The following is a 26501-nucleotide window of genomic DNA, read 5'->3' on the forward strand; positions in this document are numbered from 1 at the left end:
CCGCTGCATGGCCGCTGCTGAAACGCAAGCGAGTATCGAAGAGACATTTTGCACAAGGGATGAAAAAGCGGGAAGCACGCGACTTTCAGCGTTACAGCGCACTCTTTCGCCTCCTGCTCCCCAGTCCCTTCGAGACGAGTCGTTTAGATGATGCCAATCTTGTTGGCAACGTCCAGGGCGTCGTAGTCCGCGGTGAGGCAGACGTACGCCTTCTTCTGGCCGTCGGGGCTGCGCGCGGGAAGGGGGGAGAGGGTGGGGAAACGACCAAGAAAAGGGGTCACTTCGCATGTGGCGTGGCTTCCAGTCTAGGCAGGAGCGCAGTCTCCGCCCCTCTCGTTGCCAATGTATTCACTCGTTCGCTGCCCTTTCCCTCCATTGCCAGCCCCGCTTCAGCCGCCGGCCAGCGCCCCAACCGGCCGCCCGCCCGCCATGCCGCTGCGTGCCACCATCCACGCCCGCCCGCCCGCCCGCCCGCTCGCACGCACGCACCGGATGAGGGTGTTGACCTTCTTGGTCTGCACGTCGTACATGCGCGACACGGCGTCCTTGATCTGCTTCTTGCTGGCCTTCAGGTCAACAATGAAGACCAGGGTGTTGTTGTCCTCGATCTTCTTCATCGCCGACTCGGTGGTCAGGGGGAACTTGAGCACCGCGTACTGGTCAAGCTTTTGAAGCGAGGGCGTGCTGCGGTGCGCGGCGTGGGAGGGCGGGGAAGGCAGGCGGCGTGGGGTCGGGTTAGCAGGGGCAAGAGCAGGGATGGTGGCGACGTGGCGGAGTGCGGCAGGAGCCCTGCAGACGCGCACGCACGCGCGCGCGAGGCATGGCGGCCTCTGTGGCTGCAGCCGCAGGCGACCCTCGTGTGCCCCTCATGCCCCGGGCGCTGCTGTGGCTGTAGCTGGCTGTGTGGCGGTGGCTGTGGTGCGCCGCTGCGGGCAGCCCAGCGCCCCGGCACACAGCTGCGCCAGGCTGCCAGGCCAGCCTCCGCCGTGTTCCCCCCGTGCCCCCCGCAGGCGTCCGGCAGACAGCCCCGCGTGCAGCGCCCCATCCCCATCCCCCGCGGTATGTTGTGCTGCTGTGTCGCGGCTGCCATGGCTCAAGCCCTTTCATGTCCTGTTACTGCGGACGGGGGTCCCGCTGCTGTTTCCCCGGCCCCAGTGGGTCGCCACCAGCGAGCTCGGGGCGACCAGCCCGGGGAGCGTTTCGGCATGCGAGGAAAATCGCCGCATTGCCGCCCCACGTTTGGTTGTATGAGCTGCAACCAGGGCCGCTGCGGACCGGTCGCAGCTTCTGTCTTAAGCATTTCGCTCGCGAGCATGCTGCCCAGCGAAGCCCACCAGCCGCCTTCCGCCGTAATTTCCAGCCCTCGGCGATATCCAAATTCGCCCGAAATATCCAGCTCCAGCTCCTGGCCGCTGCTGACCGCCGCCGCCCCGCCGCTGCCTCCGACCAGAGCCGCCTCGAGGAGAATGCCGCTGCCGCCGCTCTCCATCGCTCCAGCAGCCACAAGACATAATAGAGCCCCACCCAGGCCATTTGCGAGCAACGCATAAGCGCCTCACCTGATCTTCGGGTACTTGCCCTCGCGGGTGCGCTGCAGGGTCTTCGGGCGGTGGAAGACCACCGAGAACCGGGGCTTCCGGCTCTTCTTGAAGCTACCCTTCTTCACAGCCTTAGCAGCCTTGGCGGCCACCGCCTTGGCGTCAGCCTTGCCTGCACGCACAAGGGCGACCGGCAATTTGTAACGCGGTTATTTGATGGCACCACGACCGTAATAGGCATATGGAGCTTGCTAGGGACCGAGGCTTTCCCAGTCGCTGCCGAAATGTGTTCGCAGCCCTCCGCCGCCCTGCTCGGTCGCTCTAACGCACCTTTCGGGGCCATTTCTCTACGCTCCTCGAAGTGACAAAAGAGGGAAGGAGTGGCACCTCGCAGCGCCAAGTTGCCGTCGCGCATCGCATGAGCGAGCCAAGTCGTACGCCTTGCCAGCGGTCGCTATTTGACGCACGCATTTGTATTTCTTATGTTATTCCTACAAACTATGCGTGAGAGCTTTAAACACGCTTCCCACCGCCTGGTCGGGGAACTCAAGGCTTGGACTCGTTGGGCAGGGCCTGCACAATACGCGCTCGCAGAAGTGCTTCGTCATGAATTACAGGGCAGGGGGGCCGGTTTGCAGCTTAGGTGGCCGGGGCACGCAGGCTCGCCGGCCGAAACACACACGCCACTCTTGAGTCCCTGCTTGTCCAGTGGCACAGCCCTGCCGCCGCACGTCAACCCCACGCAAGCCCCCCTGACCACGCACCATCAGGCCCCACCAGGCAACATGCACCAGCCGCCGGCCCACACCCCGGGCCTTCAGCGCCTTCTGCCACGCGTTCAAGCGGTCTTGCAGCTGCTGCATCAGTGCATTACGCACTCCCCGCGCCCGCCTTCCCCACCTTCTCCCGCTCCTCCCTCTCCTTCCGCAGGTTGACCTTGCTCCCGAAGAAGTAGCCCTCAAAGTCGTGCCCCTCCTCCCAGAACGGCACGCCCAGCGCCTGCACCCCTAGCGCGCTCGCGCCCCCCAGCGCCGCCCCCAGCGCCGCCGCGAACGCCAGCGGCCGCGCCTGCACCGGCCGCAGCAGCCACAGCGCGCTGCCCACGCCGGCCGCCGCGCCCGAGGCGGCGAAGTTCTCCCAGGTGTGGGCGCCGCGCCACTCGCCCAGGTAGTAGGCGCCGGCGTAGTAGGCGGCTGCGGCCATGAGGAGGGCGGGGAAGGGGAAGGGGGCGGGAATGAGGAGGCGGGAGGAGAAGAAGTCAGCGTCGAGGTACCGTATGCATCCCGTATGCCGAGGAGCAGCAGGGCTGGGACGTGGACGAGGGGAAGCAACGCCAGCATTGGGGCATGGTGGTGCGGTGCGGGAGGGCCTGTCGTTTCGGCTGTCGTGTGCGCTCCCGCTCCGCTGCTTCTGTGTCACTGCTTCCAGCCACCTGGCCTGCTGCCAACACGGCCAGGCACCTCCATCAGCCGAGCAACATGCAGTTGCTGACATTGGCCGCCAGTACCCCATCCACACTCCATCCTCCCTGCCCGTCTCCGCGCTCGCCCCCTCCACCTCCCCCGCCATCTCCCCCACCCTGCCCCCCCGCAACGCCGGCCGGCTCACCCGCCGCGCCGGCAATGACTGTGGTCTCCTTGCCCACTTTGAGGAAGCCGTATTTGAGCATCTGGCTGTTGCGGTAGCCGTCGCGTAGCGAGTCCGGCAGCACCTTGGAGCGGGGCGGCAGGAACACCTCCAGCTCGTGCCTGGAGGCCGGGCGGCGGAGGCCGGGAGGAAGGGGGGAGGGGAGGCAGGTGGAGCGGGGTGGCAGGCGGGGTGGCAGGCGGGTGGGTGAACGCGAGTGCGGTCAGAAAGTGATATGAGGGAGCCACGGTAGCAAACACGGATAGGGCGCAGGCCTGGACGCTAGGTGGCTTGCGGGAAACAGGGGGGGGGAGTCCGCAGAGCTGATGGCGCTAGGATGCTGCGCGAGAGGCGATTGCCTGCGCCCGGCTCACAACCGGCGCCAAAGGCCCATGACAAGTCGCGTGGCGTGTACAATGTACGTTCAGTACGGTTGCTTGTCAATTGGGGCTTGCGCCGCACTTACGGCTCGGTACACCAGGACCGCCCCGCCCGCCCCCGCTTGCGGCAGCGCACCTGTTCATGTACTGCTTCAGCGCACAGAAGGCCAGGCCGAACCCCGTGGCGTGGAATGTTTTCCGATACCAATCAGGTGCATCGCGCCAGAAGAAGACGTCATAGAAGGTGTAGTAATCTGGCCCCTGCGGCGTGGGGGAACCGGGGTTGCCGGGGAGGTCCTCAACGCGACCGCGCATTGGTCACTACCGCCTGCCCCCGATGCTAGGTTTGCCGATACTTGCCGATGAAAAGGTGCTCGTGGACGGCGCTGTGTCGCTGCTGGTTTCTGATGGGCTCGAGGTGGATGCTTCGCTCGCAGCGCGCTCCATGCCTAGCGACTATGCGCGATGCTATTTGTAGAGTGCGGTATCAATTTTAATGTTGCACGGGTCGTTGTTGAGGTCCTGATTCGTGACAGGGCAGGCACAAGTCCCAAGAAAGCAGTCGAATCCAGCAAATCATATGGTGCTTTAAGAGTACATGTATGCAATCATGTCTACAATGGTCGGGCAGAAGCCGACCGACTCACGTTGCCCCGATTTCTGCGTGTTCTCCATGTTGCCCGGCCTCCTGTGGGCCCATCCCGCCTCCGCTTCCCCAGCCCGTCCCCCAAAGGCCCAAACCCCGGCCAACTTAAGGACCCTCGCAGTCGTACGCGATCTTTCCGTAGCTAGGTCCAGTCGGTGCATAGGCATACGGCATCTTACACCAAAGCCATGCTGCGTCGAGTGCCGGTGCAGGTCGCGGCTTCGCAGTTCGCACACGCACAGATGACTGTTACACAGGTTACGACCGCCAATCCGCCATCAAGGACGGACTTCCGGTGGCGCCCTCCGCCCCTCCCGCGTCCTGAACTGCCCACGCCAGTGTCCTCCGTGTGCCCTGCGCCCCTGCCCCCAGCCGCCGCACCGACGCCCGCCTGACAGCTGCTTTCAACCACCAGCTACTGCCGCTGCGCCTTCTTGGCATTCTGCCGCTTCTTCTTCCGGGCCTTCTTCTCGATGTACGACTGCAGCGCGCCCCGGTTCTGCTTCACGCCCAGCGGCCCGCGACCGCCCCTGCCGCCCGGCCCGCCTCTCCCGCCCTTGCCGCCCCTCCCACCCGCGCCGCCGACTCTCCCGCCCGCTCCCGCCGCTCCTTTGCCGGCCCCGCCCGCTCCCGCCGCGCCGCCCTCGCCGCCCTCGTCCTCACTCCCGCTGCTGCCCGCGCCGTCGTCGGTGTCACTGTCGCCGCCGCCTCCCCCCAGTCGCCCCGCCGCCGCCCCCGCCGCCGCCGGCTTGGCTGGCTGCTCTGCCTCCTCCTCCATGTCCGAGTCGTCTGACAGCCCCGTGGCCACGTTGTACTGGTGCTGGCTGATCTTGCCCTTCTTCAGCTTCTTCAACAGACTGCAGGGAGGGGAGGGGAGAGGATGGGAGCAGGCGGAGGCAGGCGGAGCAGAGTTGCACCAGGGAAAGAGGGAAAGCAGCTGACCGGCAAGAGGCTCGGCGCCGTGGAGGTGAGCACCGGCAGCGGCATGAACTGCCAACAGCACCGCCACCAACACCGCCAAAAGCAACCGCCACGGCAACAAGTACCGCCACCGCAACAACATCATGTCCCGCCGCCGCCCGACCACCAAGCCCGGCCCGCCCCCACCTGTACTCCTTGTTGAGTGACGCCGCCTCGTCCTTCATCTGCAGCTGCCGCCGCTTGGCCGCCGGCAGCCGCGCCTCCGCCGCCTCCGCCGCCACCGCCGCCACCGCCTTGCGCTTGGCGGCGGCCCGCTCCTCCGCGCTGGCGGCGCCGCCGTTGCGGCTGGCCTCCTGCTGCTTCTGCTGCAGACCCTGCGGAGAAGACACAGGGCGCGGAGAGGCAGACACGTCGGTGGCCACACACATGGGACTTGAATTGAGAATGCCGCAGACAGTGCGCGGGCAGTTGCCTGCGCCGGAAGGATGCGCGACTTCCGTGTGGGTCTTCCACTTCCCACCTCCCCCACTTTGCCCCCCCCCCGCGCTTCGTTCCAGGACACCCCAGAACGTCCCAGAACCCCGTCATGTGGCGGTGCAAGCAACCTCCCCCCCCAGTGCCCCACCTTTTGCCGCTGCTTCTCCCTCGCCTTGTCCTTGTAGGGCACCGAGGAGGGGTCCACCGCCGAGGGCCGGAACTCGGACGCCCCCAGCGGCCGCTTCAGGTCCGGCATCTTGGGCAGCCGCAGCAGACCCAGACCCGTGGCCAGGCGCCCGATGTGCAGGTCCTGACGGGCGGCAGGGGGGCGGGTGGGTGGGTGTGTGGGTAGGTGTGTGGGTAGGTGGGTGGTTACTCGTTGTGTGCCCTAGTGCCAAACGTTAGCACACAGGTCCACTTACACGAGGATCGCTCATAGCCATGCCGCGAGCACGCGCCCCCCTCTGCCGCAGCAAGCCACCCCCCTCCCCCGCTCCTTCCTTCCCCCGCTCCCATCCGCCCACCCGCACACACACGCCCGCACACACACGCCCGCACACACGCACCTGCAGCCTGAATATGAACTTGCAGTGGTGCTCCTTGTAGCCGCGCACGTAGGTCACAAACGCCTTGGTGGCCTTCTCCATCACGTCGCGGTCGCGCTCCGCCGCACTGCGCAGCGCCGCCAGTACGTCCGCCGTGGCCGTGGACACAGCCGCCGACAGCACCGCCCCGCCCGGACCGCCGCCGCCGCCGCCACCGCCGCCGCCGCCGCCGCCAGCTGTTGCGGCAGCACCCGCGGCCTTGCCAGGCGCCTTCTTCTTGCCGCCGGCTCCTGCGGAGGCGGTAGCGTTGGGCGCGGCGTCCCGCCCACTGGTGCTCGGCGCCCCGTCGTCGTCGGCGTCAGCGTCGGCGGCGACAGAGGGGGCCTGGCCCTCCGTGGGCGGCAGCTGACTGGCCTCCGTCAGCGGCACCTGCGCCACACACGTACACACACACAAATATGAGGGGTTGCGCGATTTCCGGTTGGTAAGACCGGCGGCTCACCGCAGCAGGTATGCGAGGTAACTTCAGGTAACATCCGTAAACCGTCGCTTTGCTGCATCGCATACACTGTCTTTGCGCAACGTTTTCCTTGTGCTCTTTAACACACAAATATGAGGAGCGTTCCCGGGTTAAAGAGGTCATGCTGCATTGCTGTCTCTGCCTTCAACTCACACCAACGACTTCCCAACCCTGCCAGGTTGAATTCCCCCTCCACCCGCTTCCCCAAGCCCCTCCTCCTGGCCCCCCTTGCCATGGCGACGACACCACCCTTACTGGGTCTTGAATGAAACTACCCCGCGCCCCTCCCCCTCCCCTCCCCTCCCTCCCCGCCGCCGTACCTTGCGCAGGCGCAGGAACTCCACGTACGGCTCCTCCGCCGCGGTGAGGTACACCAGCGCCTGGCCGCTGCGGCCCATGCGCGCCGTGCGGCCCACGCGGTGCACGAACGCCGCCGGGTCCTGCGGCGGGTCCAGCTGCAGGATCCAGTGCACGTCGGGGATGTCCAGCCCGCGCGCCGCCAGGTCCGTGCACAGCAGCACGCCGGCGGGCAGCGCGCGGAAGGCCTCCAGCGTGGCCTCGCGCGCCGCCTGCTTCATGCGGCCGTGCAGCGCGCGCAGGCGCACGCCGGCGGTGGCGAGCTGCGGCAGGCGCGGCAGCACGGCCGCCAGGTGGTCCACGGCGGCGCAGGTCATGGCGTACACGATCACCTTGCGGCTGGGGCCGTGCAGGCGCAGGAAGCGCACCTGGGCCGAGGGAGGGAAGGGGGCGGGAGGTTAGGGGTTACACTCATGGTGATTCAAGAAGGGGGGGAGGGGGGTAGTTCATAAACGAAGGAAGGGGCTGGAGGGGTGGGGGTTGTAGATACCAGCCAGGGGCGGGAGAGGTGGGGGGATGGGGGGCTTACATTCATGACTAGTTAAGGAAGCGGGGGCCAGGGGAGAGGGAGAGGAATGGGGAGTGAGGAGGGGTGAGGAGCAGAAGGGGAAGGCGGGATGGGAACTGGGGATGAGCAAGGGGAGGAGGGGGTGGCCATGGCCAAAAGCGAGGGGGAGGGAATTGGGTTGTGTGGGCTCCGTGCAGGTGAGAGGGGGACCAGGCGCACCCGGTCCGGGTAGCCGTATGGCCGGGGTTCGCGTGCCACTGCCCCGGACACATCCCCACTGCACCCCGCCACCACCCCGTCCCACTCATCACCCTCCCGGTGTGACCCACCAGCTGCGGAATCTTCTCGTCCGCCTCACACAGCACGTACTGGATACTCAGGCTGTTGGGCGTCTTCTGAGAGCCACCCGCCGCCGCAGCATCCGCCGCCGCCGCCTCGGCCGCCGCCGCCGCCTCCACCTCCGCGCCCGCCGCCGCGGCCGCCGCCTGCTGCTGCTCCTTGCCCTTCTTGCCCTTCCCCTTCTCCTCCTCCTCCATCCCCTTCTTCTCCTCCGCCTTCCCCTTCTCCTTCTCCTTCCCCGCCCCCGCTGCCGCCTTGGCCGCCTGCACCGCCACCGCCACGTTGACCCGCACTGGGTTCCTCAGCCCCGCCCTCGCCAGCTCCTGCACGGCCTCGGTCTGTGTGGCGCTGAACAGCCCGGTGCGGCGCTGCTTGGGCAGGCGGCCCATGACGGCGTCCAGCTGCGCCTTGAAGCCCATGTCCAGCAGCCGGTCAGCCTCGTCCAGCACTAACACCTGAGGGGAGGAGGCGGGGAGGCAGGCGGGGTGGGGGCAGTGGGAACAAGGAAGGGCAGGGGGGCGCGAGGGAGGGAGAGCCGCATTCCTGCCGCCGCACAACGCTCCCAGCCGCTTCGCTCCCGGCTTGCCCTCCTTCCCACCCGGTGTACAACCTCCTGCCACGCACTTTACCCCCCCCCCCACACACACATACACGCATACAGCCACCCCATTCCGCATCCCGCACCCGCCAACCCCCCTCCCCATCTCGTACCCGCCAACCCCCCTGCCCACCTAGCCCCCCGCCCCTCACCTCCATCCCGCCCCCCCGCCCCTCACCTCCATCCCGCACCCCCCGCCCCCTCACCTCCATGCGGCGCAGGTCCACTGTGGCGCAGCGCTTGAGCACGTCCTCGATGCGGCCGGGCGTGCCCACCAGCACGTGACCGCCCCGGGCCTTGAAGGCGGACACGTCCTGGGCGGGGTCGCTGAAGGGGGGGGAGGGGACAGGGGGTGGGGGCAGGCGGGGGGGCACGCGTTAGGTGACTCGGTGGGGAGGGCAAGAGATCGGTTCTGGTGGAGAATGAGGGAGAGTGGGAAGGGATCTTCCTTCCAAGGCTGGGTGCGGCGTGCAGTACTGGGTGGGAAGGCAAGGTGGGCCCCTCCGTCGTATGATTTTGCCCTCGCACACGCTTGGCCGCTCGCGCCTGCCCCGCCCGCCCCTGCCCCGCCCTCGTGCCTGCCTCGCGGCTACCCCTCCCTCCTCTTGCAACCCATGGACCCCAGGTTTCCCAGGGCAGGTCCCAAGCCCCCCTGCCCTTCCCAGTCCACCACTGCTTACGTTCCGCCGACTAGCAGCATCGAGGTCAGGCCGCGCACACTGGCGATGAAGGGCTCCGCCACCCCATAAATTTGCTTAGCGAGCTCACGAGTGGGTGAGATGATGATAGCTCCAACCTGTCGATACATATAATATCGTTCGAGCATCATAGGCAAGTCGTGCTGACAGGCGGCCGCCGAAACGTTGCGTGTGAAGCAGTTTGTCGGTGGACGACGCCCGCCGTGCTCACCTGGTGCAGCTTCAGTGGGTCATCCAACCGCCTTAGCCGCTCTACAACTGGAAGCACGAACGCCAGCGTCTTCCCAGAGCCGGTCTGTGCGTCGACGGCTACATCTTTGTGCCCGCAGAACAACGGAATTGTCGCCTCCTGCACTGGAGTTGTTGTGTGGAAGCCCAGTGAAGTAAGCACATCGATCGTCGGCTCCGACAAGCAGCTGAGCTCTGAGAATTTCTTCGGGCCCGGTTTGGCCATGTTCCCCAGCACGCTGTATTAGGATTACATGAACTGGTGTGTAAATGAGCCTATAAAAACTGTAACAAGTCCCTTACCAACAGAGAACTGGCCGCCACGTCGACGCGGTTGTGCACTCCTCGCCCTCCCGCCCCCATTCCCCGCCGGCCAGGTCCCGTTTCACCTCCGGCCAGCGTCTCCTTCAAAAGTAAACCTCAATCACATGCACTCGTCACCCAGCAGGTCGTATATTTGTACACTCACGTCCTTCCGGATGATACGCCGGGCCAACTATGCTGCCGCTAAGGCGCTAACCCACAATCCGAACATCACGCATTCTGGTATCACTCTGTATGGTCATCCATACTCGCGCAAACGAGATTGTGATTAGCTATGTATATGTAGGACATGGCAGCCTCCGTGTCCAGCTCTGGCGCAGACACCGCATCGCTTATTTGTGCACTACCGCCCCACGCAGCGCAGCATGCAGTGTGCTGGCCAGTCGGCCGATTCTTGTGCATGCCATGCATGTCAGTATGGCACCCACCCAAGCCCGCATGCAAAGGGATGCGCCAATGCCCTCTCCGCTCCTCACACCCCTGCTTGCTCTCCGACATCGCCCCGTGTGGAGGTATGTCCACTCAAGGCGCTCAAGGCGCTTGATGCACCCGCCCACCGCTCAGGGTGCTGCCTGGGCGCGCCTGCTGCATGCGCACACACGCACATGCACCTCGGATGACAGCCCCAACCCTGCCATTCACATGCCATGATGCCGTGCCATGACTCCATAGTCGTAACCCACCTCTTGCCCCATGTCACCTGCCATCGTTCCTCCACAGAAGCCGCGTCCCAGTCCTGGGAACATCTAGCTTCAGCCGCCGGCTACGGTCAACCACGTGCGCTCGCAACTTCAGTACCCCACAGCAGCAGTCGCCTGCTGGCCCCAGCCCCAGCCCCCGCCCTCGCCCTCGCTCCCCCGCCTGCCTTGTCGGCCCTCCTGCCCCTCACAGCTTGAGCCACTTGGCTGCCAGGTCGTGGCCGCCGTAGTCCTCCGCCCGGTCCAACATGTCCAGGATGAAGCCCGAGGACACCGGGCCCTGGAGGGGGGGGGGCGGGGACGGGGTGAGAGTGGGTGGGTGGGGGAGCGGGGGCGGCACGTGAGCGGTGCGGTGTGGTGTGAGGGAGGTGTGATGGCGTGTGGTGTGCGGGAGGACTGTGAGGTGTGATGTGCGCTGACGGGGACGGGCCCCGGGTCGCTGGGTGGAAGACGTGAGCGCGCCAGGGTTGGGTGGCAGCGGCGGGGAAGGCCACGGGGAATGCCCACACTCCACAGCAGCGTGCATAGCTACCTCCGCCGCGCCCGCGCCCTCCACTTCCCCCTCCCACCTGTTGGAGATTTGGCGCGGCTGCTTGCGCTAGCGGTGCTTTACACACGGTGCAGCTACGCTGACTGGCACCTTCAATAGTCTGGGGTATGCGTTTGGCGTGTGTAGTTAACTCGACGCGCGGGTTGAGGGGTGCCGCCGGGCAGTATGGCGCCGGCAAGTGCGCGCCTCGAGTTAACTACACACGCCAAACGCATACCCCAGACTATTGAAGGTGCCAGGCAGCGTAGCTGCACCGTGTGTAAAGCACCGCTAGCGCAAGCAGCCGAGCCAAATCTCCAACACCACCCTCCCTCTACCTCAGCCCCCGCCGAACTGCCCCCTCCTCCCTCCCTGCCCTTCCCCCTCCTCTCTCCCCACCTGTGTGAACAGCGGCGCCTTGCCTGTGTCCGCCCCCAGGTACAGCAGCGTGGGAAGAGCCTGGCGGAGGGAGGCGGGACAGGGCAGGGAGGGAGGGAGGGCAGACAAAGGGGTTAGTGAGGTGGGGTGAGCGGTGGAGGCCGGGCCGAGGAGGCGTCCCCCGCGATCCACCCCAAGCTGCCCCTTCACCCTGCCAACCGCCATGGCAGTGGCAGTGTGCAGCAGCGCATGTCCAAGTGCCCCCCAGCTGCCAGGTCCCGGCTCTCGGCTCCTGGAACACGAAAGCCCCCAGCCCAATTCCAGCCCTGCCATAAGCACACCTCTCCCGCCCAGTGCGCCCGCCCGCCCCCATGCCTACTGGGCATGCTGGTAACACCCCATGGCCAAATTCACCACCCAGCCGCCCGCTCGCCCGACCATTCGCCCGCCTCCATTCCTACTGTGCAGGCCACCTCTTTCTGCCCCCCCCCGTCTTCCTGCCCCCCGCACCTTGATGCCCATCTGTGTGGCCAGCTGGCTGTGCGCGTCCACGTCGATCACCAGTATGGCCGCCGGCCGCCGCAGCCCCGTGGTCAGCAGGCCGCTGGCGTGCTGCAGCTCCTTGTACACCATGCTGCAGGGGCCGCACCTGCCGGGCAGCAGCAGCAGGAGGAGGAAGAGGACGGGGAGAGAGAGGGGTTGTAGATACCAGCCCAAACTAAACCAGACCCAATCGGGAAGAGGAGGAGGGGAGAGCTGTGGGTGAGAGGCGTGTGCATGGTTGGGAGGCGAGGAGGTGCGGGCGGGCCACGGGAGGCAGGCGGGCACTCGGGCAGGCGAGGGAGGAGGCGTGGGAGCACGACATACACGCCACGCGGCCTCCTAAGCAACTCACACCCGCCTGCACTGCTCCGTGTCCAACGCCCCCCCTCCCAGTCCGCCTGTCCCATCAAATCCGCCAGCTTGTCGCCCCTGTGATTCTCTTCCCCTCCATGTCGAGCCGGCGACCCGCTTAGGTGTATACGCGCCCGGTGTACACGGCACACAGCAACACAGCACGCACGCACCAAGTGGCTGTGAACATGACGACGCAGCGGTGCAGCGGCGAGCCGTCATCCACCGTCAGGTCCTGCGGCACCGGGATGTCCTCGCTGCGATGACCACCGAGTAGGCCGGCCAGGATGCCGGTCCAAGGCTTCTGGGCGGGGGCGGCGACTGGCGGGGCGGGGTCTTCAAAAGTGGAAGTCGCGGAGACGTCCGCAGAGGTGGCGCCGTTGTGCGCCGCCGCTAGACGGGCAATGACCCTCTGAAAGTGTTCGGGATTTGCCTCAAAGTTCACATAGCTGCGCCCAACGGCCGCGGGTGCAGCTGGCGCTGAGGTTGTTGATTGCGCGCGCGCTGGTGTCTGGCGCCGGCATATAGGTGCACGAACGCCGCTGGATTGTCTTGGGGTGCGCAATTGGGTAATCCTAGCGCGCTGCTGAAGACTTGACCACAACAATGCGTGCGCCATGTCGTTGAACAAATATGTTGCGGCCGGGGCTCACAAATGATGTTATGGCTGCGCTATCCCCTCTGGTGGAAATATTTCAGCCAATCACATGCAAAGACCGAGGGCGCAGTGGGGTTTGTTGCCGAAACAGTGCCGAAACAGCGGATAAGGCCCCAGCAGAGGAAGGCAAAAGGGAATCCGTCACTGTGCGTACTGCTTTAACTGGCCCAAGGGAATTAGTCTTCAGAAATCAGACATGGGCTAAATCCCATCTCCACGTGACCACCATCCCCCGCTCCCCGCAAGGTCCACGCAATCACCCCCGCCTCAGCCCCTAATCTGCGCATATGGATTACCACTTACCACTCAGCTTCATCCCAACGATTAAAGGTTCCCAAGATCCACTTCACCTCCATCCCCAAGCCCTGCCATGCACCTGCCTAACCGTAACGCGCCAGGCTGAACATGATTTGCTGGTGTACATAAGCACCTTGCCATTTCTAGAGTCACATACAACTCTACAACACGGCAGCAAGCGCCTGCATCATATGTAATTTAAGTCCCTATGTACGGTAGCATAATGGCGCATGGTCACGGCTTCGTACCGCACACAAAGTAGTTGTGCTGCCCCTTCTATTTCACCCGGACTGTGCTGTACCACACCGCATCGCCGCGTCTACTAGTCCAACGTGCCAAGCTCCACGCACTGGTGCGCACGAAGTGTCCTCGCGCAACTGACACATTCCGTCGCACCTGATGTTCCCATCCTGCCTTCTCCCCCTGCACGTCCTCATCCTGCTTTATTATACATTTATATCTCATCCTGCGGCATTCTGCACCAATCTGCCTCATCCTGTCCCATCGCGTTTCTCTTCTCAATTCTCTCACTCCGCCTCGTATTCGCGCTCAGCGCGCCGCAACTCCTCGTGCCGGCGCAGCAACTCCAAGTGCCGGCGCAGTAGCTCCGAGTAGATAGCCTTGTCGGGGCCCTCCTCCAGACCCTCGTCCTCCTCCTCCTGCTCCGCCTCCTCGCCTGTTGTCGCGCCTCTTCTCGCCCCCGCTGACCCGGATGCCAGCTGCCCATTGCCGGATCCCGCGGCCGCAGCCCGGTCCCCACCCTCGGCCTCGCCGGCTGCCGCGGGCTGCACCGAGGCAGCCAGGTCGGCCGTGTTGCCTGCCTCAAGGCCGTCGCCTTGCGCTGCCTCCCCCGCCGCGGCTGCTATTGCCAGCCCTGAACCCGCTTCCTGCCCTTCAACTCCTCGCTCCACCACCTCCTGCGCCGCCTCCTGCTCCACCCCCTGCGCCACCTCCTCCACCGCCTGCCCGGCCTCTTCCTCTTCCCACTCACTCTCCTCCTCGTCGCTCTCCTCCTCCTCCTCCTCGCTCTCCTCCTCGCTCTCCAACTCGCTGTCCTCCTCGTCCTCTGTGGTCGCCTGCTCCCAGTCCCACTCCTCCTCCTCCGGTGCCCCATCCTCCGGGCCCAGCTCCACACGCGGCACCTCCACGCCGCCCAGCACCAGCGCGCAGAACTCCGACTCCGACACCGGCTCAGCCACGGTGCCTGGCTCGGGGCGGGGCGCCAGCTCCACCTCACACGACAGCACGCTGCTGCCGTCAACAAATGTCATGTAGCGCGCCCACGACCCCAGGCGCGCCGCGCTGCCACCGTCGAGAGGCAGCTCCAGGGCCACCACGGCCTTGGCGGCGTGGCGGAAGTCGTGGCTCCACCAGCTGCGCACCGGCACAGGCACGCCCGCAACCAGCCGACCAACGTAGCCGGGATGGCGCTGGCTGCTGCTGATAGCGGTTGGCACGGTGAGCGTCGCCTCCACGCTGGCGAAGGCGTGCCGCCGCATGCGGTCGCGCAGGCTGATGGGTAGCGCCTCGTGCGCCGCCAGACACAGCTGCAGCGCCTGCGGCTCCTCCGACCCCGGCCACAGCCGCCACGCCAACTCGGGGAGCCAGAAGAAGCCGCCCTGGTAGATGCCGCCGCCGGCCCAGGGGCTGGCCCATGTCATGAGGTCCTCGCCGCGCGGCTGGGCGGCACCCCACAGCGGGTAGCCGGAGTCGTGGCGCCACGGGGAGTCGCTCTCCCAGTATTTCGCATTCTTATCCGTACCCTCCGAGTCATTTGCGTCCTCGACGTCATTCACGTCCTCCTCCTCCTCGCCCACGCCCTCATGTCGGACCAGCCGGGCAAGGTTCCGAATGACGTGACTCGGAAAGCGGCGCACGCACTTGAGCGGCCGGGAGGCCGCCTCGCTTTGTTTGCGCGGCCCCGCAAACCAGGTCGCCATGCCTCCCGCAGGCTGCTTCACACCGCTCCTAATGCCGAGTGACCAGCTGGTGCAGGCCCGCTCCGCGCCGCCGCTCGCTGTGCCCAGCGCGAGCACGGCCGCGTATTGCCCCGGCGTCAGCTGCAGCCACTCCAGCTGAGGAAGCAGCACCAGCAGGAAGGGGCGGCTCAGGCAGCCCAACCGCACGTGCTGCGTCAGGCGCCGACCCGCCGCGCCCGCCTCCTCCCAGCCAAGCGCACCCGCCTCGTGCTGCTGCCAGTGCAGCCACCACAGCACCAGCAGCAGCACCGAGCTCTCCTCGTCCGTCTGCAGCTCCTCGCTCGCCAGCGCCCAGGCCACCGCCACCTCCGGCAGCTGCATCCACTGCTGCAGCCGCGCCCAGCTGCTCATGATGCTGAAGGCGCATCCGAAGTGGGCCAGCAGTGCGGAGGTGAGCGCTTGCTGCACCGGCCGGAAACCCGGCTCGAGCTCAGGGTCGGGGAAGAGAGAGTGGTCGCCGAAGGCGGCGACGACGGCCTCCGACCCCGGCTGTGCCGCCATGAATCGCGCCAGCGCCTGCATTGCCGCGTCACAGGCGGCTGCGCAGTTGAGCACCTACAGCGCGGGAAGGGAAGAGGTGTCAACAGGGCTGCAGCCTGCGTCCAGACAGGGTCCAGACAGTACAAAAGCATTTGCACAACCGGGACGAGGCCCGCGACCAAGCATGCATACTGTGACTACTGTCCTACCCAACTGCAAGCTGAGACACACCTGCAGATAGCTCGCCTGGCGCCGCACCAGCAGCAGCGCATGGAAGTCCAACTCCGTGAGCTGGCCCGTGTAGCAGAACCGCACCACCTCAGACGCTGGGCCCAGGTCCTCCGCCGCGTCTAGCAGCACGTGGAGCTCAGGCAGGGAGCCGCCAGACCGCGGCTGGTCGTCTTCGTCCGTCCATCGAGACAGCAGCGCACGCAGGCGGAGTGAGGTGCCCCGCAAGATGAGGCTGTGTGCTGGCAGGGGCTCGCCGACGAACGTGCGGCTTGGCTGCTGCAGCTGCGCGGCCGTTGCCGTGCCGCTGCTGCCGGCACCGGGGTCTGCTTGGCCACTCTGCTCCTGCTCTGTGTGCGCTTGGGAAACGTAGAATCGCAGTCGGCAGTCGGCAGCCTCCTCGCTGCCATAGACCGAAGCGGCGTACTCGGAGAAAGAGGGCGGCACGCAAGGTTGTTGGTTCGCTTGCGTGGCTGTTGAGGCGGTCGGAGCCATCTTAGGGAGTAGAGTAATCTATCATATGCGGCTGGCTACTGCCGCTCAGTCGCAGCGGGCCACCAACAAGTGAGAGTCGCGATGGCCCGGCAAATAACCGGCCTGGCAAGCTTTACGTCTTGATCTCGCCCAGTTTTGGGAGTTATGGGCAACTACGTTTCATAAACGACGAAGATATGCCCAGTTGTCACAGGGCCGTGGAAACTCAGGTCATGACAGCTTGTACTCTGTCCCTCCACCGACGTGTTTAGCTTTTGTTTGCTAACAACCACTACAACATTTGCAGCTGAGGAGCCTGTAACAACAGTGGCCGGGCCAACCGGCGATGCATGCGCACACACGCGTCATGCAATCCCTCGGAGCCCCCTGATACAGCACAGCGCAATCCCTCGCCCCTACTCGCGGTACCCACTAAACCGCGCGAACTACTGAGCAACTGGCTAAAGACTACCAAGTTATGTGCATCTCCTGCGCCTCTACTCGACGTGCAGGAATCGCCCGCTGCTGCGGAACATCTGTACGCACAGCGCACACACGCAATCACTCCCACCCGCAAAGGGCAGCTGCTATGCACACACACGGCGTTGCTCTCTCCCAGACCCGCACTGGCATGCCACATTTCACATTTGTCCTTTTTGCGCAATCAGTCCCGCCCAGTTCCCTCGCGGGTCAGTGATACTGTATCAGTAGCCTCAGTACCCCTGAGCTCAACCACCCATGCACTCTTCGCCGTGTCTGGTCATACGGCTGCCCCGCCACGCCCGTGCCATAGCGGCGCGAGACACACCGCGCCACTCACTGCCACGGTCCCGCAGCAGTAGTCCAGCACCACGTTACTTTTTTGTGCTGCACTTGACTTCGGCGCTGCCCCAAGGCGCCTGCCGCCTATACGCGGTGCTGGATGCCGCCCTCCTTCGCGCCCGGCCTTCCCGTGCGCTTCACTGTTCCTGCACCAGCTCCTCATCGTCATCATCGCTGCCCTGTATCTCTGCCTCCCGGTCCCGCCGCAGCAAATCCAACAACACAGCCCGGAACGGGCCCGCCTCCAGCCCCAGCTCCACCTCCTGCCCCTCGCCCCCGTCCACCTCCATGCCCTCCGCGCCGCTACCTCCGCTGCGCCAGGCAGGCGCCTTGTTGGGCGTCCAGTCCGGGTCGCGGCCGTCCGTGTCTGCGTCAGAACCTGCAGCCTGCGGCATGCCCACGTCCTCACCAGCCTCCTCGTCCTCCTCGCTGTCATCGCTGAGCTCCTCCTCCTCCTCCTCCTCCTCCTCCTCCTCCTCCTCCTCCTCCTCCTCCTCCTCCTCCTCCGTGTCGAGCTCCTCCAGGTCCCACTCCTGATGAGGACCGTCGTCGTCCGGCAGCTCAAGGCCCGCGAGCAGCATGCACGCGTAGGCCTCGGGGCTCACAGGCGCAACGGGCTGCGGCGCCGCAGCACCGGGCGGCGGCCGTGGCTGCAGGGTGAGCTCGCAGGCCAGGAAGCTGCCGTGCGCGGTCGTGGTCATGTAGGCTTTCCACGCCTCCGCCCGTGTCGGGCTACTGCCGGCAAGAGGCAGCACGACGGCCGTGACCGCTTTAGCCGCGAAGGAGAAGTCGTGCGACCACCAGTCACGCACAGGCAGGGGGGCGCCCGGGGTCAGCCGGCAGGTCAGTGCGCCCAAGTCCCGAGCCGCGCACTTGACGCTGACAAGTGCGTCCACGCTTGCGAAGGCGTGCTGCCGCATGCGACCCCGCAGCCCCGGCGGCAGCGCCTCATAGGCAGCGAGACATAGCCGCAGCTCCCCTACGCCAGCGGCGGATGGCTGTGCCATGTCCATGTCGTGCCGCCGAGCCAGCTCGAGGCCGAAGAAGAAGCCGCCCTGATACACCGCGCCGCCGGCCCATGGGCTGGACTTGGGGTCGGTGTGGACCGGGTGCGGCTGTGTGGCGCACCACAGAGCGGCGCCCGAGGCGTGGTGCCAGAGAGGGGCTCGCGAGGCCCCCGCCGCCGCCGCCACGTGGGAAATGCACATCTTCGTCACCAACGGGCACGCTCCCGTGCTGATGAGGCTGCTCATGCCGGCGTTTGAGAAATGGCGGACACAAGTGAGCTGACGGGCAGCGGTCATGCTCCGCTTGCGCGGCCCACAATACCAGGCCGCTGCGCCCTGCGGCGAGCCCAAGCTGCTGAAGGCGTCGCTGCTAGTGCCCGCACTCCCGCCACCAGGCCCCCACATGCCGCAGGTCCGCTCCGCGCCGCTCGCCGTGCCCAGCGCGAGCACGGCCGCGTATTGCGCCGGCGTCAGCTGCAGCCACTCCAGCTGAGGAAGCAGCACCAGCAGGAAGGGGCGGCTCAGGCAGCCCAACCGCACGTGCTGCATCAGGCGCCGACCCGCCGCGCCCGCCTCCTCCCAGCCCAGCACGCCCGCCTCGTGCTGCTGCCAGTGCAGCCACCACAGCACCAGCAGCAGCACCGAACTCTCCTCGTCCGTCTGCAGCTCCTCGCTCGCCAGCGCCCAGGCCACCGCCACCTCCGGCAGCTGCATCCACTGCTGCAGCCGCGCCCAGCTGCTCATGATGCTGAAGGCGCATCCGAAGTGGGCCAGCAGTGCGGAGGTGAGCGCCTGCTGCACCGGCCGGAAGCCCGGCTCGAGCCCAGGGTCGGGGAAGAGAGAATGGTCGGAGAGGCAAGCAAGGATTTGCTCAGGCTTTGTCTGCTTCAACAAGCTTTTCGCTTTTGCCTCCAGCGCTGTGTCGCACGCAGCCGCACAGGTGGGCACCTACAGTCAGCGAAGAGATAAGGTGTCAAGTCTGTCAACATAGTGGCAGCCTGCGTCCAAACATCACAAATTCTATGCAAACGTAAGCACGGTGTGTGCACTTAGCACTAGAAGGTAAGCGCCATGGACCACATGGCACGAGAGAGGCTGCTATTAGTTTGCAGATAGATCTAGAACACACCTGCAGATAGCTCGCCTGGCGCTGCACCAGCAACAGCGCATGGAAGTCCAACTCCGTGAGCTGGCCCGTGTAGCAGAACCGCACCACCTCAGACGCTGGGCCCAGGTCCTCCGCCGCGTCTAGCAGCACGTGGAGCTCAGGCAGGGAGCCGCCAGACCACGGCTGGGCGCTTTCGCCCGTCCATCGAGACAGCAGCGCACGCAGGCGGAATGAGGTGCCCCGCAGGATGAGGCTGTGTGCTGGCAGGGGCTCGCCGACGAACGTGCGGCTTGGCTGCTGCAGCTGCGCGGCCGTTGCCGTGCCGCTGCTGCCGGCACCGGGGTCTGCTTGGCCACTCTGCTCCTGCTCTGTGTGCGCCTGGGAAACGTAGAATCGCAGTCGGCAGTCGGCAGCCTCCTCGGTGCCATAGACCGAAGCGGCGTAATGCTGCAACGTCGTCGCCATTCTGCCCGTTTCCTCCAAGCCTTTATAGACCCGCCAGGCACATGCTGCTTATTTCCCAGCGTTCCAATAAAGAAAGCTTGGTCTAAGCTTCTCTTGCCACAGAGAGTCGACACACGTTCACAGGATCAGCTGCACGTTCAAAACGTGCGTCACCATTTCAGTTCTGTAGTGAGCTGAGTACGTAGTGAGCATGCTACACAGGAACAGTAGTACACCCATGTGCAGCTCGATGTCGACTTTGAATTTGGATCGAGCTCGCCCCCAGGCCCCCCAGGCCCCCAACCTCGCCCCCCTCTTCTCTGCGTGCCCATCCTGCGTATCCCAGCGCAATTCCATTCCACAGCAACCATGGCATGCGCATACCATGCCAGAGTGCCGTCGCAGCACCCCTACCGTACGCCCTGCGCACCCCTGGTCCTGCAACGCTATGATTTGAAACAGCTGCATGCTGCGAAGCTGTTGGCCAAGCGCCCGTGGTGTAAACCGTGCACCGCCAAGCAGCAATACATACTAGGCTCCCACGACAGCCAACTGCAGCCCGGTAAGTGCACCCGGGCAAACCCGGGCAAATACTCCCCGCCGGGCCAGTCAGGGCACGGTGGCACGCCCTCCAAACGCCTTCACTGCTCCCTCAATACTCTGATCAGGAAGCTATATACGTTCATAGAAAAGGCCTTCGGCAATGCACACGCGACGTGCGGAACATGTCATGCGTAAGCTTGTCATCGAGTCAGCTTTGGCTGTGCACCGGTTTGTGCATTTGCAGCGGACATGAATATCACGATGAGCGCATTGCGTAGAATGAAAGAAAGCTTCAGACTGGAGGGACTGGGCTGCGTTCAGCAGTAGGTCGACTTGACACCGCTTGACGTGGAAAACTGCATTGGATCCAAACCGACCCACCGCCCATAAAGCCCTTCCGGGCTCTTCTTGCGTTTGTAGCATACTTAAGTGTGAGCGCTCCGAACCCGGCACTCGCTCGTGTGCCTACTCGTTCTTGTAAGCCCTCGCTTCGCTCCTCGTCTCGCTCGTCGTCGTCGACATGGCCTCCAACGGCGCTGCCCCGGACCGCTGGTCGAACGTGAAGCGTGTGTACACACGCCAGGATGTGGAGAAGCTGCGTGGCTCCATCAAGATCGAGTATACCCTCGCGCGACTGGGCGCCGAGAGGTTTTGGAATCTGCTGCACACGGAGGACTACGTCCCCGCCCTTGGCGCCATGACCGGTAAGCTTCGATGGTGTCGCGGCCACCTCAAGCGGCATATGGAACTTTGCGCTGTGCGCGCGCTGCGCCGGGTGCCGAGTCGGCCGACAGTCCACAACCGTCACCATCTCACCATCCTCTCAAACGTGCGTGCTTTCCTTTTCTCTGCGCAGGCGGCCAGGCTGTGGAGATGGTCGCCGCCGGCCTCAAGGCCATCTACCTATCGGGCTGGCAGGTCGCCGCCGACGCCAACTCGGCTTCGCAGGTGCGTGTCGGAACCACCGGTATGCTCCCGCCCCGTACCCCGCCGCCCGCACGGCCTTCGCACCACCAGCTCAGCGCTCATCCCGGCACCGCAACAACGCCTGTGCCTTGCAAGACCAAACACCATCACTTGCCTCTGCTCCTGCTCCCTCCATCCACTCACTTTCGCCCGCCCTGTCCCTCCTGCTGCCCTCCTGCCCTCAGACCTACCCCGACCAGTCCCTGTACCCAGTGGACTCCGTGCCCCGGGTGGTTTCCCGCATCAACAACGCCTTCCAGGTAAGGCGCTGGATGACATGCTTGCACATGTCACATGTGTCTGTGTTTGTGTGCGTGCGCTCTTGGCGTCTGTGTCACTCTGCTGCCAGGCTGCCATCACCCGCACCCCTGCCCCTTATTGCCCACCTCTCCGGCTAACCTCTGGGTCGCCTTCCCCCCGGCCCCCACCTTCCTGCCCTCTCCACCCCTGCCGCACAGCGCATGGACCAGATGCAGCACTCTGAGGGCCGCGGCGACACGTACTGGTTTGCGCCCATTGTGGCGGACGCCGAGGCCGGCTTCGGCGGCAACCTGAACGCATACGAGGTGAGTGAGCAGCTGAGTTGCGGCATTGCGTGAGCGAGCGGCTGAGTATTACTGCCTGCCTGCCTGCCTGCCTGCCTGCATTGAGTGAGTAGTGAATGATGAGTGAGTGCGTGAATACATCTTGAGCACTGCCGGCGCCACCCCTGTCCTGCGTTGTTGTTGCGTGTGTGTGTATGATGACAGCTGTGGATGAGCCCGGCACTGGCATCCCTCGTCTCTCCTTTCACACGCGCTGCCTTTGCCGCCTGCCCTCGCTCGCCTCGGCCTCCTCACAGCTGATGAAGGCGCTGATCGAGGCCGGCGCCTCCTGCGTGCACTTCGAGGTGCGAGCTACGCCGGCCCGCTTCCGTTCCGCGTTCATGACTGCCGCCATCGCATTGCTCTACTAACCCGGCACAAATGCGCGTCGAGCTTGCGCAACGGCTCACTACCCTCCCCCCCCCCCCCGCAAGCCTGCTCCCCCTCCTCCCGCCCCCCCCTCGGCCCTCGCTCGCTCCATCCCCCTCTCACCACCCTCCCAGCCACCACCCACCATCTTCCCACTCACCAGCCGCCAGCCCCTGCCTCACCACCCGCCCGCCGCCGTTGCCCCCCGCCTCTCTCACTCCCCACCACCCCTCAGGACCAGCTGGCCAGCGCCAAGAAGTGCGGCCACCTGGGCGGCAAGGTGCTGGTGCCCACCAAGGAGTTCGTGCAGAAGCTGACGGCGGCGCGGCTGGCGGCGGACGTGATGGACGTGCCCACCCTCATCATTGCGCGCACGGACGCGCTGGGCGCCTACCTGCTCACCAGCGACGCCGACGAGTACGACAAGCCCTTCATGACCGGTGAGAATGGAGGGGCAGGGGGAAGGCGGGTGCGGCTGAAGGTTTTACATACCAGCCCAAGCTAAGTGGGGTGAGCGTGGGGGCCGTAGGGAGGGGGGAGGGAGGAAAGAGAAGAGGCAGTGTGTTCTTGTGTCCGCGAAGCCCTCAGGGCCCTACCACCAGAGGAGGCCCTTGTATGGGCATGCGAGTTACAGCACAGCGCGTATGCTTGCCTGCTGGCAGTTGCCTGCTCATGCGCTTGCAGGCCTGCCCCCTCACCGACCGCTCACCTTCTTCGCTCCTCATCGCTCTTGCCCTCCCCGCTTTCCCCACCCCTCTGTGCAGGCGAGCGCACTGCCGAGGGCTTTTACTGCGTGCGCGGCGGCATTGACGCCGCCATTGCCCGCGGCCTGGCCTATGCGCCCTACGCCGATCTGGTGTGGTTTGAGACCAGCGAGCCGTCCATGGAGGAGGCCAAGAAGTGAGTATGTGCGTGTGCGGGGTTGCGTGCGTGTACGTGTGCGTTGGCTAGACAAGGAGAGGGGGGCGACACGGAGTACCTAAGTTTTGTGTGTGCGTCCGTTTGGCTGCGTGGCGGCTGCTTGTCTCGCGGCGTGGCAAGCTCGCATCCAAGCGAGTCCCACCACCCTCATCCCTAAACAACTCATCCAGCACTTCCCCTGGCACAACCTCTGCCCCAGGTTCGCCGCCGCCATCCACGCGCAGTACCCCGGCAAGCTGCTTGCCTACAACTGCTCGCCCTCTTTCAACTGGAAGAAGAAGCTGAGCGACGACGAGATTGCCAAGTTCCAGAAGACGCTGGGCTCGCTGGGCTACAAGTTCCAATTCATCACGCTGGCCGGCTTCCACTCGCTCAACTACGGCATGTTCAGCCTGGCCCGCGACTACGCCTCGCGCGGTGGGTGCTGGTGTGGGTTTGGGTGTGTGGGCGGGTGTGGGTGTGGGTGTGGGGGCGGGTCGGGAGCGGGGTTATGGGGGATCACGGCAGGGGGCGGAAGGGGGCGTGCGCGTGCTTCCTGTGGGTGCTTGTGGCGAGGCAGGCGCGCTGGGGCGCTGCGCCGTGTTGAGATGCAAGGGCGCAGGGTCTGTAACCATGGGTGGGCGAGGGTGTTGTTGCGTATTGAGATGATGAGATCGACACGGGTCCCTGGGTGTTGGAAGCCGACGAACATCTGCGTGCCGGGCACGTACGACGCCACCCCTGGACCCACCCCCCCTGAATACCATCTCTGACCCATCTCCGTCCCTCGCTGCCAACACCTGGTCAACGCGCAGGCATGAGCGCGTATGCGCAGCTGCAGGAGGCGGAGTTTGCCAGCGAGAAGCAGGGCTACCGCGCCACCACACACCAGAAGTTTGTGGGCACGGGCTACTTCGACCTGGTCAGCACCGTCATCACCCAGGGCACCTCGTCCACCAACGCGCTCAAGGGCAGCACGGAGGAGGAGCAGTTCCACCACTGAGCGAGCGGCGGCGGCGCGGGCCGGGCGCTCCGGTAGCTGAGGCTGGTGATGTGGGATGTTTTGTGTAGTGGCGAGGCCGCGGCAGTGGCAGTAATGAGGCGGTAGGGGTTTGTGTTACGGGTAGCTAGGGGTAGCTCTGTTGCAGGCAGAGGTGATAGTAGGACAGCAGGTCAGGGGCAGAGGCCGGAGGGGCCGAGTTTGGAGGGCCGCATGTCGCGTGTTGTCGTCGTGTGTTGTTGTAGCGGTGCAGTTGTGTGCAGAACTCATGCGGCGGCAGGCCTGGCCGCACCCGGAATAAGTGTAGGCGAGGTTGCGCATTATTGTCTTGTGCTTCTGCTTCTGGGCTGAACAGGACCGTGTTTTGTTACGACTAACGATTGTTTTGGGAGGACTGTTGCCGGCAGTTGTTTGCCATTCCAGATATGATGGCAACGACACGCATATGTCTGGCGGCGTTCTCCCGTGTGTGCTGGCGCAATTGCGCTTTGCAAGGCACGCAATATCATTTGGTGATGCAGCAGGATGGGTGCGCGTTGTCGTTACAAAGGTGTATGGATGGGCAATACACAGCCCTGGCCACGATTGTAACCGCAACGTAACGACTTGCTCTGGACCCCGGTGAGTCCCTACCTCCAGGCGAACCCCTAGCAACTCCAAACGTCCCACAAACGCAAGCACCGCATCTTTCAGTCGAGAGCGGGAGACACGCAAGCGCCGAAATACCCCCACCACTGCATTTCCCCGAACAACTTAGTAGGCAGCTGTCCACGGCCTTCGTAGCTTGCGGATGCGGCCTGCGTCGTGAGGGGCAACCGGGGGGGGGGGGTGCATTCATGAAGAGCTAAGAAATGGTAGACGGGGGAGGAGCTCCGCACATTCCAGCACCTGCAGATGCAGTGTCGCGCTGGTACGCAACAGATCTGAGGTGACAGGACATCGCAGGGATGCCTTCACCCCCCTAGCTCTCTACACTCCCTGCCCGACTTACCGAGCAGTGCGGGGGCGGAGGGGGTGGCTGCGATGACACGCTTCCTGTGGCAGCTGGCTGAAGTGCGCATGCATATGCGGTGTGTGCAATGTGTGCCTGTGCGGTGCCCCCGTGTGTGACATGCCGTCCATGCAGGGTGCCGCCGTGCTCATACGTGCCACAGGTCACTGCGGGCCCCATGCCCCGTCCGGCAGCGGCCAGCGCCGCTGCAGCTGCAGCTGCCCGGGGCGGCTGCGCGCATGTCGGCGCGCCGCCCCAGGGTCTGACACACGGGCAGCAGCCGGCTGCCGGGCAGCTGGGGCTAATCATCACACGGCGGCACCCAGCAACCACACACCACCTCACAGCGCAAGCGCGTCCTTGCCAAGCATAGCAGCCATGATGGTGATAGTGGTGGTGGTGTGGGTGCGTATGCGCGAATGCAGGAGGATAGAAATGAAGTTGGGGTGCACCGCACCACGCGGACAGCTAGTGCAGCCGAGCACAGGCAGGCAGGCCACGTGCACCCGGGGGGCGCAGCGGTCGTGGCGCCACGGGCGTGTGTGTGGTGGGCGCAACGGCGGCAGCAGGCGCCGACCCGGCGCCGCACGGCCACAGGTGTGCCCGCGTCAGGGTCACTTTGGTTGTTCTCGTCACCGCCCCGCGCGCACCGCTGCGCGAACAGCGGCGTGCGGGGGCTCGGAGGCCCGCTGATGTTTCGTCACGCGCAGGCATGCCTGTGCATTGCCGTGCAGCTGCCGAGCCGGCGCCGTGCCACACACGCCGCCACACCCACCCGCCCGCCTGCACGCGAGCCGCCGCGGCGCCCCCGGCACAGCAATAGCCGCCAGCGCCTGCACCGGTGCATTCACCAGTCCGCGGGCGCAGGTGCCCGCACCCTGCCTCTGGCTGCCGGCAGCACTACCCAGCCTTAGCGACCCCCAGACCCCCCAAACCGAGGTGCGGCGCGCAGCGAGGCCAGGGCATCGGGAGATCCTTCTCAGTCCAACTTTCCGATCATCACGCCGAACGAGCGGCGCTCATATTTGGCTCGTCTTCTCCCATGGCCCGCCCACTGCGCTTGTCGAGGCCGCACCCACGGCTGGGGGAAGGGGTGCCGCGGCGGCCGGGTGCGCAAGCACAACAGCCGGAGGAGCGCGGGGCCCGCCCCCACCCGCCGCGTCGCCAGCTCAACCTCAGACTGAGCATCCTTGCTTCCTGGTGGTTGCACCCGCCCCAATTCTGGGGTCTCAGATTGAAAACTCTCGGGACATCACTGCGAAAGAAACGCGTTATGCGATCTCCGCTCAGATTTTGGCTCGGTTGCTTCAGTGATAAGGGGTCATCCTAACAGGAAGCATCCAGGACACTGCAATTTGAAAGTATCGCGGCGAAGCAGCAATGTGTGTAGACGGGACAAGAAGTTCGGGCGAGTCGAAAGTTTTCAGGTCATTCCGGCTCGCATGGG

General features: G+C 65.3%; 8 protein-coding genes across 8 annotated transcripts; 1 reads left to right on the forward strand and 7 right to left on the reverse strand.

Moving 5' to 3' along the window:
* Window positions 1–77: 77 nt before the first annotated feature.
* On the reverse strand, window positions 78–2015 carry CHLRE_06g282500v5 (ribosomal protein L23a). Its single transcript, XM_001695399.2, has 4 exons — window positions 1869–2015; window positions 1560–1710; window positions 490–684; window positions 78–228 (listed from the first exon to the last, which is right to left on the reverse strand). Exons 1-4 carry the CDS (start codon window positions 1879–1881, stop codon window positions 144–146), a joined length of 444 nt encoding a protein of 147 aa, XP_001695451.1. The 5' UTR covers window positions 1882–2015; the 3' UTR covers window positions 78–143.
* Window positions 2016–2137: 122 nt separating this feature from the next.
* Window positions 2138–4145, reverse strand: CHLRE_06g282550v5 (uncharacterized protein). The gene is made up of 4 exons (XM_043063290.1): window positions 3905–4145; window positions 3681–3805; window positions 3147–3286; window positions 2138–2731 (listed from the first exon to the last, which is right to left on the reverse strand). The coding sequence occupies exons 1-4, from the start codon at window positions 3989–3991 to the stop codon at window positions 2409–2411; spliced, it is 675 nt and encodes a 224-aa protein (XP_042923996.1). The 5' UTR covers window positions 3992–4145; the 3' UTR covers window positions 2138–2408.
* A 208-nt stretch (window positions 4146–4353) lies between these two features.
* CHLRE_06g282600v5 (uncharacterized protein) lies at window positions 4354–9575 on the reverse strand. The gene is made up of 9 exons (XM_043063291.1): window positions 9365–9575; window positions 9136–9251; window positions 8662–8782; window positions 7848–8312; window positions 6974–7378; window positions 6155–6562; window positions 5737–5898; window positions 5298–5485; window positions 4354–5047 (listed from the first exon to the last, which is right to left on the reverse strand). The coding sequence occupies exons 2-9, from the start codon at window positions 9153–9155 to the stop codon at window positions 4606–4608; spliced, it is 2211 nt and encodes a 736-aa protein (XP_042923997.1). The 5' UTR covers window positions 9156–9251; window positions 9365–9575; the 3' UTR covers window positions 4354–4605.
* A 54-nt stretch (window positions 9576–9629) lies between these two features.
* On the reverse strand, window positions 9630–12995 carry CHLRE_06g282651v5 (uncharacterized protein). The gene is made up of 4 exons (XM_043063292.1): window positions 12378–12995; window positions 11821–11959; window positions 11332–11391; window positions 9630–10683 (listed from the first exon to the last, which is right to left on the reverse strand). Exons 1-4 carry the CDS (start codon window positions 12821–12823, stop codon window positions 10591–10593), a joined length of 738 nt encoding a protein of 245 aa, XP_042923998.1. The 5' UTR covers window positions 12824–12995; the 3' UTR covers window positions 9630–10590.
* A 54-nt stretch (window positions 12996–13049) lies between these two features.
* On the reverse strand, window positions 13050–16435 carry CHLRE_06g282700v5 (uncharacterized protein). Its single transcript, XM_001695402.3, has 2 exons — window positions 15850–16435; window positions 13050–15693 (listed from the first exon to the last, which is right to left on the reverse strand). The coding sequence occupies exons 1-2, from the start codon at window positions 16339–16341 to the stop codon at window positions 13687–13689; spliced, it is 2499 nt and encodes an 832-aa protein (XP_001695454.1). The 5' UTR covers window positions 16342–16435; the 3' UTR covers window positions 13050–13686.
* A 54-nt stretch (window positions 16436–16489) lies between these two features.
* CHLRE_06g282750v5 (uncharacterized protein) lies at window positions 16490–20515 on the reverse strand. Its single transcript, XM_043063293.1, has 2 exons — window positions 19279–20515; window positions 16490–19097 (listed from the first exon to the last, which is right to left on the reverse strand). The coding sequence occupies exons 1-2, from the start codon at window positions 19720–19722 to the stop codon at window positions 17280–17282; spliced, it is 2262 nt and encodes a 753-aa protein (XP_042923999.1). The 5' UTR covers window positions 19723–20515; the 3' UTR covers window positions 16490–17279.
* Window positions 20516–20679: 164 nt separating this feature from the next.
* On the forward strand, window positions 20680–24669 carry CHLRE_06g282800v5 (uncharacterized protein). The gene is made up of 9 exons (XM_001695279.2): window positions 20680–20948; window positions 21101–21192; window positions 21396–21470; window positions 21669–21776; window positions 22052–22099; window positions 22399–22603; window positions 22928–23063; window positions 23284–23501; window positions 23879–24669. Exons 1-9 carry the CDS (start codon window positions 20765–20767, stop codon window positions 24064–24066), a joined length of 1254 nt encoding a protein of 417 aa, XP_001695331.1. The 5' UTR covers window positions 20680–20764; the 3' UTR covers window positions 24067–24669.
* Window positions 24670–24679: 10 nt separating this feature from the next.
* CHLRE_06g282826v5 (uncharacterized protein) lies at window positions 24680–26445 on the reverse strand. The gene is made up of 2 exons (XM_043063294.1): window positions 25055–26445; window positions 24680–24860 (listed from the first exon to the last, which is right to left on the reverse strand). Exon 1 carries the CDS (start codon window positions 25766–25768, stop codon window positions 25523–25525), a length of 246 nt encoding a protein of 81 aa, XP_042924000.1. The 5' UTR covers window positions 25769–26445; the 3' UTR covers window positions 24680–24860; window positions 25055–25522.
* Window positions 26446–26501: the final 56 nt, after the last annotated feature.

Source organism: Chlamydomonas reinhardtii, chromosome 6, assembly GCF_000002595.2.
Source record: "Chlamydomonas reinhardtii strain CC-503 cw92 mt+ chromosome 6, whole genome shotgun sequence".
NCBI lineage: Eukaryota > Viridiplantae > Chlorophyta > Chlorophyceae > Chlamydomonadales > Chlamydomonadaceae > Chlamydomonas > Chlamydomonas reinhardtii.

Coding starts and splice junctions, on each gene's coding strand:
- CHLRE_06g282500v5 (XM_001695399.2), bottom strand. Junction 685..1,559: donor GGCAAGTACCCGAAGATCAG/GTGAGGCGCTTA, acceptor CGCGCACCGCAG/CACGCCCTCGCTTCAAAAGC. Junction 229..489: donor AAGGTCAACACCCTCATCCG/GTGCGTGCGTGC, acceptor TCCCGCGCGCAG/CCCCGACGGCCAGAAGAAGG.
- CHLRE_06g282550v5 (XM_043063290.1), bottom strand. CDS start 3,991: ATGGAGCGCGCTGCGAGCGAAGCATCCACCTCGAGCCCATCAGAAACC. Junction 3,287..3,680: donor CTGAAGCAGTACATGAACAG/GTGCGCTGCCGC, acceptor CCCGGCCTCCAG/GCACGAGCTGGAGGTGTTCC. Junction 2,732..3,146: donor AGTCATTGCCGGCGCGGCGG/GTGAGCCGGCCG, acceptor TCATGGCCGCAG/CCGCCTACTACGCCGGCGCC.
- CHLRE_06g282600v5 (XM_043063291.1), bottom strand. CDS start 9,155: ATGCTGCTAGTCGGCGGAAC. Junction 6,563..6,973: donor AGTTCCTGCGCCTGCGCAAG/GTACGGCGGCGG, acceptor TGTGTGGCGCAG/GTGCCGCTGACGGAGGCCAG. Junction 5,899..6,154: donor AGTTCATATTCAGGCTGCAG/GTGCGTGTGTGC, acceptor GCCGCCCGTCAG/GACCTGCACATCGGGCGCCT.
- CHLRE_06g282651v5 (XM_043063292.1), bottom strand. CDS start 12,823: ATGGCGCACGCATTGTTGTGGTCAAGTCTTCAGCAGCGCGCTAGGATT. Junction 11,960..12,377: donor GTCATGTTCACAGCCACTTG/GTGCGTGCGTGC, acceptor GCTGCCCGGCAG/GTGCGGCCCCTGCAGCATGG. Junction 10,684..11,331: donor AGGCGCCGCTGTTCACACAG/GTGGGGAGAGAG, acceptor CCCCCCCTCCAG/GGCCCGGTGTCCTCGGGCTT.
- CHLRE_06g282700v5 (XM_001695402.3), bottom strand. CDS start 16,341: ATGGCTCCGACCGCCTCAACAGCCACGCAAGCGAACCAACAACCTTGC. Junction 15,694..15,849: donor GCCAGGCGAGCTATCTGCAG/GTGTGTCTCAGC, acceptor CCCGCGCTGTAG/GTGCTCAACTGCGCAGCCGC.
- CHLRE_06g282750v5 (XM_043063293.1), bottom strand. CDS start 19,722: ATGGCGACGACGTTGCAGCATTACGCCGCTTCGGTCTATGGCACCGAG. Junction 19,098..19,278: donor GCCAGGCGAGCTATCTGCAG/GTGTGTTCTAGA, acceptor CGCTGACTGTAG/GTGCCCACCTGTGCGGCTGC.
- CHLRE_06g282800v5 (XM_001695279.2), top strand. CDS start 20,765: ATGGCCTCCAACGGCGCTGCCCCGGACCGCTGGTCGAACGTGAAGCGT. Junction 21,471..21,668: donor GCATCAACAACGCCTTCCAG/GTAAGGCGCTGG, acceptor CCTGCCGCACAG/CGCATGGACCAGATGCAGCA. Junction 22,100..22,398: donor CCTCCTGCGTGCACTTCGAG/GTGCGAGCTACG, acceptor ACCACCCCTCAG/GACCAGCTGGCCAGCGCCAA.
- CHLRE_06g282826v5 (XM_043063294.1), bottom strand. CDS start 25,768: ATGCCTGCGCGTGACGAAACATCAGCGGGCCTCCGAGCCCCCGCACGC.